The 15,828-nt window shown below is 32.9% G+C and overlaps 1 protein-coding gene and 1 long non-coding RNA gene across 2 annotated transcripts; both read left to right on the forward strand.

Annotated features, from left to right (window-relative positions):
• Window positions 1-7,758: 7,758 nt before the first annotated feature.
• On the forward strand, window positions 7,759-8,511 carry LOC108914127. The gene is made up of 2 exons (XR_001964663.1): window positions 7,759-8,177; window positions 8,238-8,511. It is a non-coding gene; the product is annotated as an uncharacterized LOC108914127 (long non-coding RNA).
• An 844-nt stretch (window positions 8,512-9,355) lies between these two features.
• On the forward strand, window positions 9,356-12,082 carry LOC108914123 (katanin p60 ATPase-containing subunit A-like 1). Its single transcript, XM_018719842.1, has 5 exons — window positions 9,356-9,755; window positions 9,806-10,026; window positions 10,090-10,496; window positions 10,596-10,774; window positions 10,831-12,082. Exons 1-5 carry the CDS (start codon window positions 9,588-9,590, stop codon window positions 11,410-11,412), a joined length of 1,557 nt encoding a protein of 518 aa, XP_018575358.1. The 5' UTR covers window positions 9,356-9,587; the 3' UTR covers window positions 11,413-12,082.
• Window positions 12,083-15,828: the final 3,746 nt, after the last annotated feature.

A 15,828-nucleotide genomic window follows, 5' to 3' on the forward strand; every position in this document is an offset into this window, starting at 1 on the left:
TTACACAGTTTGTTTAAATATGAATTAATGTACAAATAACATACTTTCCCCCATTCTAACGCAGATTTTCTATAAAATGGAGTTAGTTTGAAACTCAAATTAGTTTTTATTGCGAAGAAATTTGTAATTTACGATGCAAATTATAAATTTCTTCCCACCAAAAAGTTATTCAAGTTTCAAACTAACTCCATTTTATATAAAATCTGCGTTAGAATGGAGGAAAGTCTGTTATTTGTGCATTAATTCATATTTAGATGAGCTGTGGAATGAAATCTATAAAAATGTATCGCTGGTTGGCTATTTGCTATAGAGCCCTCTTCATAGCAGGCGATTGTCAATTATTTTTTAAGTGGAACAATATACAGTGTGGTTAAAAATAAAAGACACCGTTTTTGAAGCTAGAGATTCCAATAAACTATATATACGAGAATATATACAAGGTGCAACAGTTTCTATCTTGCTAACTTCAGGAGCAAATGAAAAGATAAACATATGTCGAAAACTTATCCGTTTTCGAGATACAGGGTGTTCAAATTCCACAACGAAAAAGCATTTTACAAATAATTTAAAACGGTTTGAGCCGGAGAATTCTTAATTAACGTATGTATTTATTTATTTGAGTGTAATAAAATTATTAGAATGTGTAAGAAATTGACACACAGGGTGTTATTTTTTGGGGAACCCCACCACCTTTTACCACCCGTTTACATTTTTATAAGTACGTTGCCAGTTTACTTTCATCAATAGAAAATTAATTTTATTCGAGAATTTCATTTTACATTTGGAGGAGTATTTTTGGCATAAAAATAAGAAAAAAGGTATACATGAACATGAATCCTAAAGTGATCTTGTCTGTTTAAAAAATTGTTCAAAGATGAGTTTTTATACGTTTGAAACCATCGCAGTACCCTTGGAAAGCATTTAGAAAAGTATATACAGGGTGTCGTGCTTAAATATGATACAAGTTTGTAACTTCTTTATTTTTTGGCCGATATTTCAAAATTTTTTTTAATTAATTGTAGGGTAAAAAAACTCTTATCTGACTGTGATACTGCTGTTTTTTATTAATGCAATACACTGCCAACTAGTGCTCGTCTGAAGATGTATCGAATTTGATGAAACTTGGTGATAAGACATTTTAAGGGATTCTGAATGAGAATACGTAATGTTTTTTGAAAAAAAATCCCTAATACCAATTAGCTGTTTTGACGTAAAAAAAACGCGTCCTATTTGCCGTGAATTACATTAATAAAAAGAGCAGCATTACAATTAGATAGTTTTTTTCATCCTACATTCTGAAAAAAGGAATTTTGAAATCGGTCAAAAAACAAAGAAGCTACGGCTTGTATCACATTTAAGCGTGACATCCTGTATAAATTTCCTTATTTTTTTTTAATTTCTTTTTTTTTCTTTTCTAATTTTCGTATTTTTGTGGAATCCTGTACATGACGAAACAAAATCCTTCGAACACCCTGTATTTCAGTAAAATAAGCATTGAAGATTTTTCTGTATCACTTCAAATCCCTGGTACATACCAAATTTTACAAAAAAACAAAAATCTCAAAGTAATTTTTGTATTGTCTAACGTTAATTAAATAACTACAGGGGTACGTTCAAAAAATGTTACTGGGTAATCATGGGGGCGGATCCCAAAAAAGTAACACCCTGTGTGTCATTTTCTTACATACTCTAATATGTTACAGGAATAAATACTACGTAACTAATTGTAAGAAGTTTTTAAAATCGTTGAAAAAATATTTTTTTCGAAGTGCAAATTTAACACCCTGTATCTTGGAAACGCTTCGATTTTCGATATAAAAAAAAAGTTAATTTCTTTTAACTCCTATCTGCTCCTGGGAATATCAATATAAAAACTGTTATATCATGTATATTTCAAGACATACGTTTTTCTTGAAAACGTATATTTCCCTCAAATGTAGGATAAAAAGAAAATGTTTGAAAAGATCGGCATTAATGGTTTCAAAAATACTACAAACTAACACTTACTGTAATTTTTTTCTGGACCTACCTCAGTCACCTTTTTAAATGAGATGATATATATTTTTGTATTTAATCCGATACAGAATTTTTTTGTTGAACCCAAGAATACAGCGTGTCCACGAATGTAGTTGTAAAACTGAAAAACATTTTTCATTTTATGAAAAATTTAATTCTTTTTAAAAAAAAATAATCTATACAATTGAGCACAAGCAGATTTTTTGTACGTAACTCAAAGTGAACCAACTTATACAGGGTGTTCTCTACAAAGAAACCATAGAAATATAGTAGTCGATTTTAACTTTATAACAAAGATAAAGCACTATGCCAGCTGAGGAACTCGTGTCAGCCTTTTTCCAATATTTAATATGTACAGGGCGTCTCAAGATGGTCAACCATTGGTGTCGATTACATAAAAAAATTTAAATGGTAATTTGATATTTATTTTGGGAAATTTTTTTTTGGAATTAATTCTATTTAATTATAAAATAATCTGTAACGTATTATTTCTGAAAAATTAAATAGGTTTTGTTACAGTAAAAAAGAATAATTTATATGTAAGTAAAGTGTAAAGTGCCTCTCACATAAGATATAAAAAAAAATTATGAGAAAAATTACGAACTCAAAGAGTGACCGCAAAAATCGCCCATTTTTTCACAATTCGCAAAGAACTAAAGAAAATAGATAAAACTATGTTTTTACTCTCACATTACTCATAAAAAATTAAGATGAGCATAGCTTTTAGTTTTTTGAAAATTTTCAAAAATCACCCCTATATAGGGGTTGAAAAGACGCCCAAAATGAAGAATTGAATGTTACCAATAAGTATAAAAACTATTAGCATGTGAATTTTTCTATCGAATGATTCTTAATACAAAGAAAGATTTATTCTCATGACTGAAATAAGCGTGTTGAATTAGAAAATCCACCCTTAAGCGCGCTCAGGGGGTGGAATTATCCCCAAAAATAGAGAATATCAGAACTAATTGTAAAAATACCAAAAAAAAATATGTTGAGATAATTTACATGCTACTGTGTAGTTTTTATATCAATTGGTAATATTCAAATTCTTAATTTTTGGCATTTTTTCAACCTCTAAAATTTTCAAAATACTAAAAGCTGTGCTCATACCAGTTTTTTACGACAAGTAATTTGCGACCAATAACATATTTTTATGTATTTTTTTTTAATTCTCTGCAAATTGTGAAAAAACGGGCGAAGATCACAGGTGTTTTTTGCGGTCACTCTTTAATCCTATGTTCCAAATTTGGAAGTAATAGGTCTACTTTGATTTTTTTTAAATTCCTCCATCTCCTGAGGGTAAAGTGCCCTTTTTGTGTAAGAAATCAGGAAGTAATGTTATTACAATTAAAATTTAATGTTAAAATACCAAATTTGGTGTCGGTCCAGTGTGATTTTAAAAATCAATAATTTGTTAAATCAAAAAATTTCAATAGGGACCGATTCTCTTTAGTTCTTCATTTATGAAACTTTTTGATATTTTGTACGAAAAAGGCATTTTATGTACACAGAAAACATTTTGTTCTCCTTACAAAGCCTACTTAATTTTTCAGAAATGGAAATATGTTACAAATTACTTTTTAATTATGCAATCATTTTTCAAAATTCCAAAATATCAACTTAACCCTTTTTCTATTGTCGACATCTACGGTTAAGATTATCTAAGAACATATACATATTAAATATTAAATGTCCTAAAGGATTGATTATTTATAGGTTTATTCTTAACTGACATGTGTATTATTATGTTATAAACATAAATTCAAATCAACAGTGGCAGATCTCGATAAGGGTTGCACAAGTAGTTGCAAAATATTTTTTTTCGTAATCAAGTGATAGGTACAAATATACTACTTTTTTAAATTTTTCACAAAGTTAACGGCATTATGAAGTTTGAAAAATAGATTGTTAGTATCAAATGAAAATTTAAATAAATATAACTACAAAGAAAATTGAATTTCGTCTACTATTTAGTTGATTATGAAATAAAATATTTTGTACCAATATGTGCAACACTTTTCCAGATCTCAGGGTGGGCAACTTCTATTTTTATTTTTTATTTTGCAAATTCCATTCGAAATGTTTTCGTTACGAAAGTTCTCTTTGTAAAATCATATTCCCTAAAAAATGGTATGGGTTCCATACTTCATTATCAAAGTATAAACACTTTAATTTTCACGAATTGCCACTCAAAATCAACCATTATTTTTTTATTATTTCTTTGTGGACATACTGTTAAATCACTTAAAACTATATTTTTATATTTTTGATTACTGAATTTTTTTAACAAGAATCATTTTCATAAAATGAAAACTAAAATAGTTTTCCTTCTTTTCAACTCCATACAGGCTGTATGATAACTTCACACGCTGTATGATAACTTGATTTTCCGATGCATCGGAATAATTATAATTATTTTTTTTTATTTATAATATCAAATTTTACGAAGATAGTTAAAGACAGAAATATATACAGGGTGTCGGCGCTTAAATGTAATACAAGCCTGTAGCTTCTTTGTTTTTTGACCGATTTCAAAAATTTTTTTTTAGAATGTAAGATAAAAAAACTCTAACTGTAATACTTATGTTTTTATTAATGCAATTCATGGCCAACTAGGACGCGCTTTATTTGACGTCAAAACAGCTAATTGGTGTTAGCGGTTTTTTTTCTAAAAAACAGATTACGTATTCTCGTTCAGCATCTCTTAAAATGTCTTTTCACCAAGTTTCATCAAATTCAATATATCCTCAGGCGAGCACTAGTTGGCCGTTTATTGCATTTATAAAATACACCGGTATCACGGTTAGATCGTTTTTTTTTTACCCTACATTCTATAAAAAAAAATGTTTGAAATCAGTCAAAAAATAAAGAACTTACAGACTTGTATTACTTTCGTGACATCATGGAGTACTCGCTTGAAGATGTATCAAATTTGATGAAACTTGGTGGGTTTTTTGGAAAAAAAATCGCAAATACCAATTAACTGTTTTGATGTCAAGAAAACACGTCCTAGTTGGCCATGAATTGCATTAATAAGAACAGCAATATTACAGTTAGATAGAGTTTTTTTAGCCCACATTCCAAAATAAAAATTTTTGAAATCGACAAAAAAATAAAGAAGTTACAGGATTGTATCACATTTAAGTGTGACACACTGTATATGCTATAACTTGGTAATAATATGTTTGTACCACATATAACATTAAACTTTTGGTGATTTATTTGTCTTCATGGCACATTTTTTTTCCATAAATTTTCCACAAGAATTGAAGCTAAAATCAAATTGCCACATATCGTTGAATTCGGAAAAAAAATTTCTACCAGATAAATTATTAAAAGATATCTTTTCATTAAAAACAAAAGAAAAATTGCAATTGACTGTCATTAAGACCGGCATTGGAAACAAAATTATAGCAAATACCAATCTATAATATAGTGAGAGCCATTAATGTTAATCTTTTACGTGACACCCAGTATATTTCCACCACTCAGTCGTACTCCTAAGTTATTTTATTTTATTATTTTTTCTCAGACATATCCTGATCCTGCTGGAAAGATCTTTTAAACCACTATGTAACTAATATCTTTTTGTCTTGACATTTGTGCGACAGTCGATTGATATTACAACACCATTTTCCGAATATAATTATTTTCAGCTGTTTTCATGAAAAACGAAGTTCCCAAGATATATTTTCAGTCTGTACAGGTCATTAACAGACTCAAGGAATGTACATATTCAGAAAATTAACTTTCTCAAAATTGCGTAGATATTCTACGATTTTTTTGTAGTTGCCCTAATTTTTGAAAAATCAGCAATTTTTCTGTGAGAAATCTAATTCTACACCATTCAAAATACATCCCATACCGATTTATGTAAAGATCTGTTCATTTTTATATTTTGAATATTTGAGTATTTGAATATTTTGTTATTTTGTTTTACTGAAAAATTAATCCATACTAAAAAAAAAAGTATAAGTCAAGCCAAAGGGTGTAGAATAATAAACAAAGAAATTGTCACCCAATTTTTTTCAAAATGGCACTTACATAAATCCTGCTAAGCAGGTTCTAATAATCTATTTCATAAAAAAACTTTATTTGGTTTTTATCTTTTATGTTGATGGCCTGTACACCTACAGTTCAGGACACCCTGTATAAATCTTAGTAATTTTAACTTTATTTAAAAAAAATTTTGTCGCTTTTTATTCTTGTCAAAATATGCAACAAACAGAACTTTTTTTCATGAAAAGTGAGGTTATGTCTCTGAGATATATGTGCCTACTTCGTTAGTACACTATAAGTAATTGTTATCAAAATATTTTTACCACACTGGTGCAACATACAATTTTTGACGTTACAAGTGATGAACGAGCAATTTATATTTTTTTATGCAACGATTTAACTTTGAGGCGAGAAATTAAGAAATTTCCAAAAAACGCCATCACTCGGTGGTCACGTTAAAAAATGATTCAAGTTAGATTATCAAAAATTGTTTTGCTTCACTTTTAATGTCAGAAATTGTATTTTACTTATAAGTTTCAAGTTTAATGATTTTTCATATCTCATCTCTGTGAAATCTGCTTTAACTTTCTGTATAAAAATAATATGTGATTATACACCTAGAGTCACGTAATCAATGAATTATAAATATTAGATGTATATATTTATTAGAAGTTAAAATGTTAATTATGGAAACGAATATAAATATTATAGAGGTAAGTTTTTATACTATTGACAGCATTTCTTTATAACTAAAAGGAATAAAATGTTTTCTTTTTAAATCCGTTTCTTTTAATTTAAAATCCGTAAAATGGAAAGAGAAAAAGTAAAACGTTAACCCTTCTTTGTTGCGCACAAAATACTTTTTTAATCTCGTATTGGCATAAAAATTTAAAAATAAACAATATTTAGGTACATATTAAATTGAAAAAAAATATTTCTACTCTTAATAAGTTTAATCAAAGCAGTTATCTCTGTATTATTGCCTGGAGTCATTATCTGAAGTGAAAACGGTGAAATAAAAAATTTATATTGTCGTCTTCTAAGATTAAGAGCGATTAAAAAATCAAGTCACGTAATTGATGAATTATAAATTTTGAGATACCTACATATTTATTAGGAGTAAAATGTTAATTATGGAAACGAATATAAATATTATTACAGAGGCAAATTTTTATAACTACAAGGAATAAAAATTTTTTTTATATAAAATGTAACGAAAAAAATAAAACTAACTCCTCTGCCTTTCGAACCAATGGTTTTTTAATTGTTCCTTACATTTATGTATTAACCGTATTCTATTTACCCTCAACTAATCTGAATCAGTTATTCTCAATATTGAGAAGAGTTGAGCATTAAGTAAGATTATAATTATAAAACCTCAAATAAATAAAAATGAAAAAAATACGTACCTCCAATTCATTAAATGTAAATTACTCAAAAACATGATATTTAAAAAAGTATTTCTACACTTCACTTGATAAATTTAAAACAGTTACCTTTGCATTAATGTTTTTCCTTTTTTTTTGAAAATAGCAATAGCCAACCAAAAATAAAAAATAATAATTTATGTGATGGTTAGCGCCACCTATCCACACTTTTCACAAAATACTTTTTTATATTTCTGGAATCTTACAAATCTCTTCCTTCAATTAGTTAGTTCGATTGTTGCGTAGACAAATTGTACTTGATGTACCTACCTACTTCCGCAAGAAACTGAGTTACATATTTTTAAATATTTTTACATTTTTCCTATTATAGAGTTACAAACATTTACAAAGTATATAATACATATATCTTTTTAGTGACGAATAAAATATATAAAGAAATAATAATCCGGAGTGAAAATAGAGATAACGACGAAAAAAAATTAGTATAAAAAAATTCAGTCATCTTTTGATATCTTTTTGTAAGATTAAAGGTCGATGTCGATGCGTTACCGCGTATATTTCCCTCTCCACGACACCAATGTGATGATTTGGAAGGAATACCATGAATTGCAATTATTTGAATGATGTTTTAGATTTTAAGCTCGGCTTTTAGTAGGTACTTAAGAGTTATGGAGACGCATAACTTGATGGAGTTGTTGGGTTTTTGGAGGTTATTTCTCTTAGAATTCATAATTCTGGTAATCGTCTTTGGGACGGTTATTAAACAAACGGGTAAGCACGCAGTTAAGAAGTGTTCCTAATTGTTGAAATGTAAATATCGTCTTGTTACAGTTCGCAATACCGTAGCTGTTTAAGAATACAGAAAAAAAGGCGGCTCAAGGAAAGTACCTACCATTAAAGACCATAACTATGTCACCTTGTCGGGGACAATGTGTAGAAGAAAAAAAATATTTATTATATAAACAACTAATAAAAATGATTATAAATATTTGCTAGAACATTTTGTCAACACCTTCAAAGTACCTCTTTTCATTATGTTTTCAAAAGATATGAATATGATGTATAATTCACAAAAACAACTACTAAATACAATGCCTTGATTAATTTCAGACAATTTTTTTATACCCATACCTATATGTTAAAAATAACTGACAGAACAATGTATGATATGATAATCGCCGTGGACTCAACGACGCAACAAGTGGCATGTTCAGAAATTGTTTAAACAAGTGTCACCACTTTGATGTTATTGACGTACTTTAAGCAAATGTGAAAGATTATTATCTTCATCAACGTAATACCACGTGACCTCTGACTGATTTAATGCTGAGATTTAGTGCGTAGTTGCATGTCCAATGAAATTTAAAGGTGACTAACATTTTGATCCTATATTTTTTAATTTAGTCCCAAATGAAGTTATGATCTACGCGATAAAGTGCATCCGATATACATATAAACATTATAAATCCCATATTGTAAATTAGTCCGTTTTCATTTCATCCGTTTTGGATTTAAAATCCTTATAGCCAACCTTAAAATAAAGGTTTGAATTTTCAATACATTTTATATTGTAATTTTATTAATTTTCATTTGTTTTTAACAATTTATTAAGCAATACATAAAAAATAGTGCAATTGACATAAAAAATAGTGCAGATTGTCATTTTGGGGCGAACAAGAACATTTTATTGGGGTGCTTGTATAAACGCTATTGATCTACAATAATAACAACAACAACACCAGCAGCAGCAAAAACAATGGCAGTAATAATATAATATTACCAAGCACTAGCACTGCTTGGTCAACCCAGGGACTTCATTCTAAAAAAGCATATAGCGCCATCTGTTGTTTACTATTTTATTCAATAGGTTTAAACGCTCCAGCTTTGTTGTTATTACATATTGATCTTCTTTTTTCATAGTCTTTGGTGTGACACTGTGCGCTCAAATGTCAAATCAGTTATGTTACAATAATTACAAATGATAACTGTTTTATGACTTTATACGTAAATAATTATAAATACTCCTTTAATTTGTAATAACAAAATTGATGTTTTGTGAATGGTGTAGCAGTTGTTAATTTCTGGTGTTTTATTTGATTCACCCTTGTAGTTTTCTTCAGTTCCTTGACCTTTATTTTTTTTGTTTTTTCAAAATCGATCTTTTTTCCAATTTGAAGCACCATGGCCGTGACTGCGAATGAAATTTGTGACAATATCAAATTAGCTAGAGAGATGTCTGTGTTAGGCAACTATGAGAGTGCCGAAGTATACTATGAGGGTTCTTTACAAATGATCTCGAGGTTAATAACAGCAATTCCGGACCCCACTCGAAAAAATAAATGGCAACAGGTATGATCCAACGTAAGAAGGGTTTCATTTTATTTATGTTTTCGTTGTAGGTGCAAAAAATAGTCAGTAGCGAATATGACGGAGTGAAGATATTAAAAACTATGCTACAAACGTTGAGGGTGGAAACGAGTGTGGAAGTTCCCCTTGGAATTCGAAAAAGGGACGATCCCATAGCCAACTTCGGAAACATTATGTCTCCTACTCAGTTTGCACAAAATGATCCTGACGTTTGGCCTCCACCCACTCCAGTAGACCATAGATTTAATGTCCGGTAACGATATTTTTCATATTACTTTATCAAACAAATATATTAATTTTTTGGATTTTTTTGTAGAAGTAACGGTCCTAAGTCGAGACAGTCAAATGTTAAAAAACCAGAAGCTAAAAAGGGTTCAACTTCATCTAGAGTAAGTACGGCAAGGCGGTCTGAAGATCCTAAATTGGGCAGATCTGCCAAGAAAGAGGAAAGGCCTTCGTCTGCCAGATCTGAACGAGTTACAGAAAGCAGCAAGGCTGAGAAAGATCCCGAAAACACGGAAAAAAGCGAGAAGGGTGAATCGGAAGAAGAGAAAAAGTTCGAATGCCACGGAATGGAGAGAGAATTAGCCGATACTTTAGAAAGAGATATTGTACAGAAGAATCCGAACATACATTGGGATGATATTGCTGACCTACACGAGGCCAAGAGGTTGCTGGAGGAGGCTGTTGTGCTGCCAATGTGGATGCCGGAATTCTTTACAGGTAAGGATAAGATTCGATAGACTTTGAATCTTTATTTTTTGCTCGTGCTGTTTGACTTGGAGCCATTCTAAGTACACCTATTTTTTTTTAATTGTATAGGAATTAGGAGACCCTGGAAAGGTGTTCTAATGGTGGGTCCTCCAGGTACGGGCAAAACCATGCTGGCAAAAGCTGTTGCTACGGAATGCGGCACGACGTTCTTTAACGTATCCTCATCCACGTTAACATCGAAATATCGTGGAGAATCCGAGAAAATGGTCCGACTGCTGTTTGAAATGGTTTGTACAACACTTTATTAAATTTTTGTGTGTGACGTAAACGTTGTGTCTTTTAGGCTCGATTTTATGCCCCCAGCACGATATTCATTGACGAAATCGACTCTCTATGTTCACGCAGAGGCTCCGAGTCCGAACACGAGGCCTCCCGTCGCGTTAAATCCGAGTTACTCGTCCAGATGGACGGCATCACCGCTAACAATGACGAACCGGGCAAGGTGGTCATGGTTTTAGCCGCTACCAATTTTCCTTGGGACATCGATGAGGCTCTACGGCGCCGTCTCGAGAAACGTATATACATCCCCCTGCCGACGCGGGAAGGAAGAGAAGCCCTGTTGAAAATCAACCTACGCGAGGTCAAGCTGGACCCCGATATCAATCTCATGACGATCGCCAGGAAGCTGGACGGTTTTTCGGGCGCGGACATAACAAACGTGTGTCGAGATGCCTCGATGATGTCTATGAGGAGAAAAATTTGCGGGTTACGACCGGATCAGATCAAGCAGTTGCCGAAGGAGGAGCTGGATCTTCCCGTTACGATGCGGGACTTTGAGGAGGCCCTCGTCAAGAATAATAAGAGCGTGAGTAAGGAGGATCTGGACAAGTACGAGAAGTGGATGAACGAATTCGGATCTTCTTGATAGTATTACGCCTAAACGGGGGAGCAGCGTCAAGAAAATTTTGTTACGAGGAAAGCTTGATGGTTTTGGAACGTTTCAAAACTTGTAATTTTTCGGATTTCTTCGTTTTGATAGGTAATAGTTTATTAATCGTCACAATTAGGCGAAGATTTTTAACGATTTTTATGATTAATCTAGCGTAGTTTAAGTTGCATAATAAATTTTATTTAGGTGATGGTGATTCTAAATAGCCATTAAATAGACACCGAATGCGGTATCAGTCCCCATATTTTGATAATGAAGCACGAATTTTTATAACGAAAACTTTTATAACGAACGAAAGTGATTGAAAAAATTAAAATAAACGTAGCAAACTGTGAGATTTCGAAAAGGGTTGCACGTATATATGGAATATATTTTTTTCACGATCATCTGATGAACATATTTTATTTTTTAGAAAATTAAATTTTCTTAGCAATAAATTTGAATTTAATACTAATATTTCATTTCTCAAACTTCATAACATAATTTTGGAACCCTATACTTTTGATCCCAGAAATGAAGAGTGGAAAATTTTACGTTCAGATTTGACCTTGAGTGACCCCTCCCTTTTGACCTTGGGGCCCTCACAAGGTCAAACTATTAACAAAAGTACAGGAACGGCAGAATAACTGGCGGGAGAGCATTTTAGAGAAAAATGTTGACCTTGAAATGATCTTCAAGATCAACTTGACCTTGAAATGATCGTCAAGGTCACCATCCAGGGAGAAATCCTGTTGTATTTAACATTTTTCTCTAAAATGCTCTCCTGCCGAGTTATTCTGACGTTCCTCTACTTTTGTTAGTCTGATCTTGTGGGGGCCCCCAGGTCAAAAGGCTGGGGTCACTCAAGGTCATATCTGAACATAAAGTTTTCTGCTCTTTTCATATCTGGGGTTAAAAGTATAGGGTCCCATTTGAAAAATCACATTTGACCTTGAAATGATCGTCAAGGTCACCATCGGATATCCAATCCTGAATCATGTGTATTTAACATTTTTCTGTAAAATGCTCGCCTGCCGAGTTATTCTGCCGTTCCTGTACTTTTGTTAGTTTGATCTTGTGGGGGCCCCAAGGTCAAAAGGTCATATCTGAACGTAGTTTTTCGCTATTTTCATATCTGGGGTCAAAAGTATAGGGTCCCATTTGAAAAATCACATTTGACCTTGAAATAATCTTCAAGGTCAATGTCAAGGTCACCATCGGATAGCCAATCCTGAAACTATTGTATTTAACATTGTTCTCTAAAATGCTCTCCCGCCGAGTTATTCTGCCGTTCCGGTACTTTTGCTATACCCTATATATGCAACCATCTTCGAGATCTTGGGGTCGACAACCTCTAATTTAGTTTTTTTGTGTCGTGAAAGTTTGCTATGTCCCCTTCCCTCATCATCCCTTAAAAAAATGGCATGATTCCTGTGCTTCGTTATAAAAATGAATTGAATTGGATGTAGTGTAAAAAAAAATGTTTTCTGCTTTTTTGATGGTGATACCGAGAATTGGTCAAAATACCTTTTCGGTAAGTTCGGGATATTTTGGGGATAAAAAATGAAATACCTATTTTAAATGTGAAACGTTTTTTATGTACAAGAGGATTTAAACGTTGCAACACAAAAAAAAAGTGTTACGGGATTTAAACGAGACCAGTATATACGACAGTGTTTTGCACCCACTAAAGCCGAATCTAAAGTCAAAATCCCCAGATCGGTTCAAATTTTGACCCTAATCACAAAACTCCTCTAGGAACTGGCTTTTGAGATTTCAAACTAAGTCGTTAGTGATCAGAAAGCGATATCGATTCTGTTTCTGATTTCGTCCATTTTATTTTATTCTTCGTGTTTATGCTTTTCGTCTTTGCTGAGTTTGAGGAGTTAGTGGACAGATAGTACAATAAAGGATTAAACTTTTTTCCTTCCGGAGCAACGGTGGTGCATTGCACAACCGGTATGTTGTCTTGAATTTAGCACCTTGGATGGGATGAAAGAGGGATGGTGGTTTACCAAGATCTACTGACCAAAATTCTTGAGTATATTTCCATTTTTAATATCTTCTTTTTTGTGACCCCATAACCCCGTAATGTCATAACCCCGAGGTTATGACATTACGGGGTTTCGGGGTCACAAAAAAGACACACCCTCACACATCCGGATGTGTGAGGGTGTAGAACCAGGAAACTGGCAACATGGAGGTTTCATACAACAGGGGTCTGAAACTACATGACTTAAGTTGGCAGGATTCCATAACCCCGTAACCCCATAACTCGGGGTATGTGTGGGGTTCTTAACCAAAAAAACTGAAAAATTGGGTCTGTAGTCCTGTCGTAACTCCATAATTCCTTAACTCGGGGCATGCAAGCTCCTGTACACTCATGACCTGGGACATACAAGTTTGGGTTACAGTCATCCTGGGCATTTTTCTTTATGTGAAACAACGTAATGTAGTTCCTTGATTGTATAGTGATCGTGAGTTTTTGCGATAAAGCTTGTTCAAATAACACGTTATGGGTTATAGCTTAGAGGGTTGTGGGGTTATGAAGCAATGCTATCATTGATTCAAATGTTTTTCTAATCACTGACTAATCAAGTAGGCCTCAAGGTTCCAGACCACTTTGTTCTTTTTGTGGCGTTGTATAATTAGTGAACCATTTTATGAATTTTATTGGAGCACTGAAGGTATAACTTGGGTGTTCCTAGGTCATCGTTATATTCTTTGTGACCTTATTAGTCGTAAAGACTAGTAAGGGTTTTTCGAAACTCTTTATAACATCTTTAATGCTGATTTCTTTCCTGATCCTGTTGGTTTGATGAAACATGTGTTACATTCCCTTTGGTCTTCTTTGTTTTCTATCCGACTGAGATGCTGAAATTTCCAGTAAATCGGTAATCATTTTCTTGAATTTATACAGGGTGTAGACGTTTGACTACCATTACTTCAGCATGAGATGGAGTAATCATAAATGAACAAAAAAGCTGTATATTACAGGGGCGTAAGATTAACAGTTTTCAAAATACAGCGAGTATATAATATTGGGGACGAAAAATGTAAACAGTTATTATTGTGAAACATTCAGTAAATTTCAAGACAATCGTTTTCCAATTTTTAAATAAATAAATTAAAAATAATTTAGGTATTAACCAAAAAGCAAAATTCTGTAATTTTTAAACACACAAGTACAAAACAATCTACAACATATCCTCAAAATGTCCATCACCATTTTCGATGCATGTACAACACCTTCAAATCTAATTTTCGCGCACTCGCTGGAAAACACCTCAAGAAAAGTAAATAGTGGTATGCAAAAAACACTCCGACACGGTCAAATCCAGATACTAACTGAATTGCATATTGGTGGTTGCTGGACACCTTAGTACCTCGTGTTAATACACCGCCGCCCTGTTGTCACATTGCTCGATATGAATTTTAAATTTATTACAACGCTAATTATTCTTTAGAATTAAGCATAAAGAAGTTAAAAAAAGGGATAAACATCGTATTTTATGGTATTCTATGCACGCTGTCATGTCAGTATTCCTTAATTAGTCAAACTTTTGTACATCAAGTTAGAGATTTTGTTAATTTTTTTCTCGGAAATGGTTGAGTTTAGGACCCATGTCATATAAGTTTTTTTTTTTTTATTTTAATGTATTCTTTCGTCTGTTAAAATTAAGACAGTCAAACTTCTAACATCCTGTATAACAGAGGCTTTATTGGAAATAACCTGTACATTATGATATTCGTACCAAATAAGAACTCAAATATTGTTAGTACCACTTTAATCCCCTTTGCAGTACGAAATGAATGCTAGTTTGATCATTTGCGTCAACGCCCTTTTTGCTTTATTGTAATCAATAATATAAGGTGTTTTTTTATCGTTACCATTTCGGAACTGCTTCTCAGTAAGTTGTTGAATAGGGTCAGTTGTCAACTTTAAAACAGGTCTGTTATCAAAATTTTAAGAAAAATTTTACAGAATTTCTCTCTGAACACAATGTGTACCACCAATACTCGCCATTATTCCATGGCTAGAAATTGGCCTCAATGATTTGGGATTGAGAGGGATTATCCCTCTTTATCCTGCCTCATCTCATGTAGGCCTGGGCAGCCTTCGTAGGTGGGCCCCATCCGTCGTCTACCCCGACCGCAAATGCGGCCGGTGTAGGCGCTTTGTGGGACCTCCTTTTGTCCTGGCTGGGCCCCGCCGGCTAGGGCCCTTTCTTCTGGCGCTCTTCTTGCTTCGCCGGCTCGTCTGTGTAAACCCCGGGGGTGGTGTCATGTTTATGTGTGGTATGGTTGGGTAGGGCAGTGCGGCTATGCAGCCTGGGATGCGCTTTGCTAAGGTGGCCCTTAGGCTAGCGCGCGAGGGGAGGGGTAAGGAGGGTATGGGGGGTGTGTATGTGT

Source organism: Anoplophora glabripennis, unplaced genomic scaffold, assembly GCF_000390285.2.
Source record: "Anoplophora glabripennis isolate ALB-LARVAE unplaced genomic scaffold, Agla_2.0 scaffold814, whole genome shotgun sequence".
Lineage (NCBI taxonomy): Eukaryota > Metazoa > Arthropoda > Insecta > Coleoptera > Cerambycidae > Anoplophora > Anoplophora glabripennis.

Excerpts from the sequence above, each read along its gene's own strand:
- LOC108914123 (XM_018719842.1), top strand. The coding sequence starts at position 9,588 with ATGGCCGTGACTGCGAATGAAATTTGTGACAATATCAAATTAGCTAGA. Across the intron at positions 9,756-9,805 it reads GAAAAAATAAATGGCAACAG|GTGCAAAAAATAGTCAGTAG; the intron begins GTATGATCCAAC and ends TTTTCGTTGTAG. Across the intron at positions 10,027-10,089 it reads GACCATAGATTTAATGTCCG|AAGTAACGGTCCTAAGTCGA; the intron begins GTAACGATATTT and ends ATTTTTTTGTAG.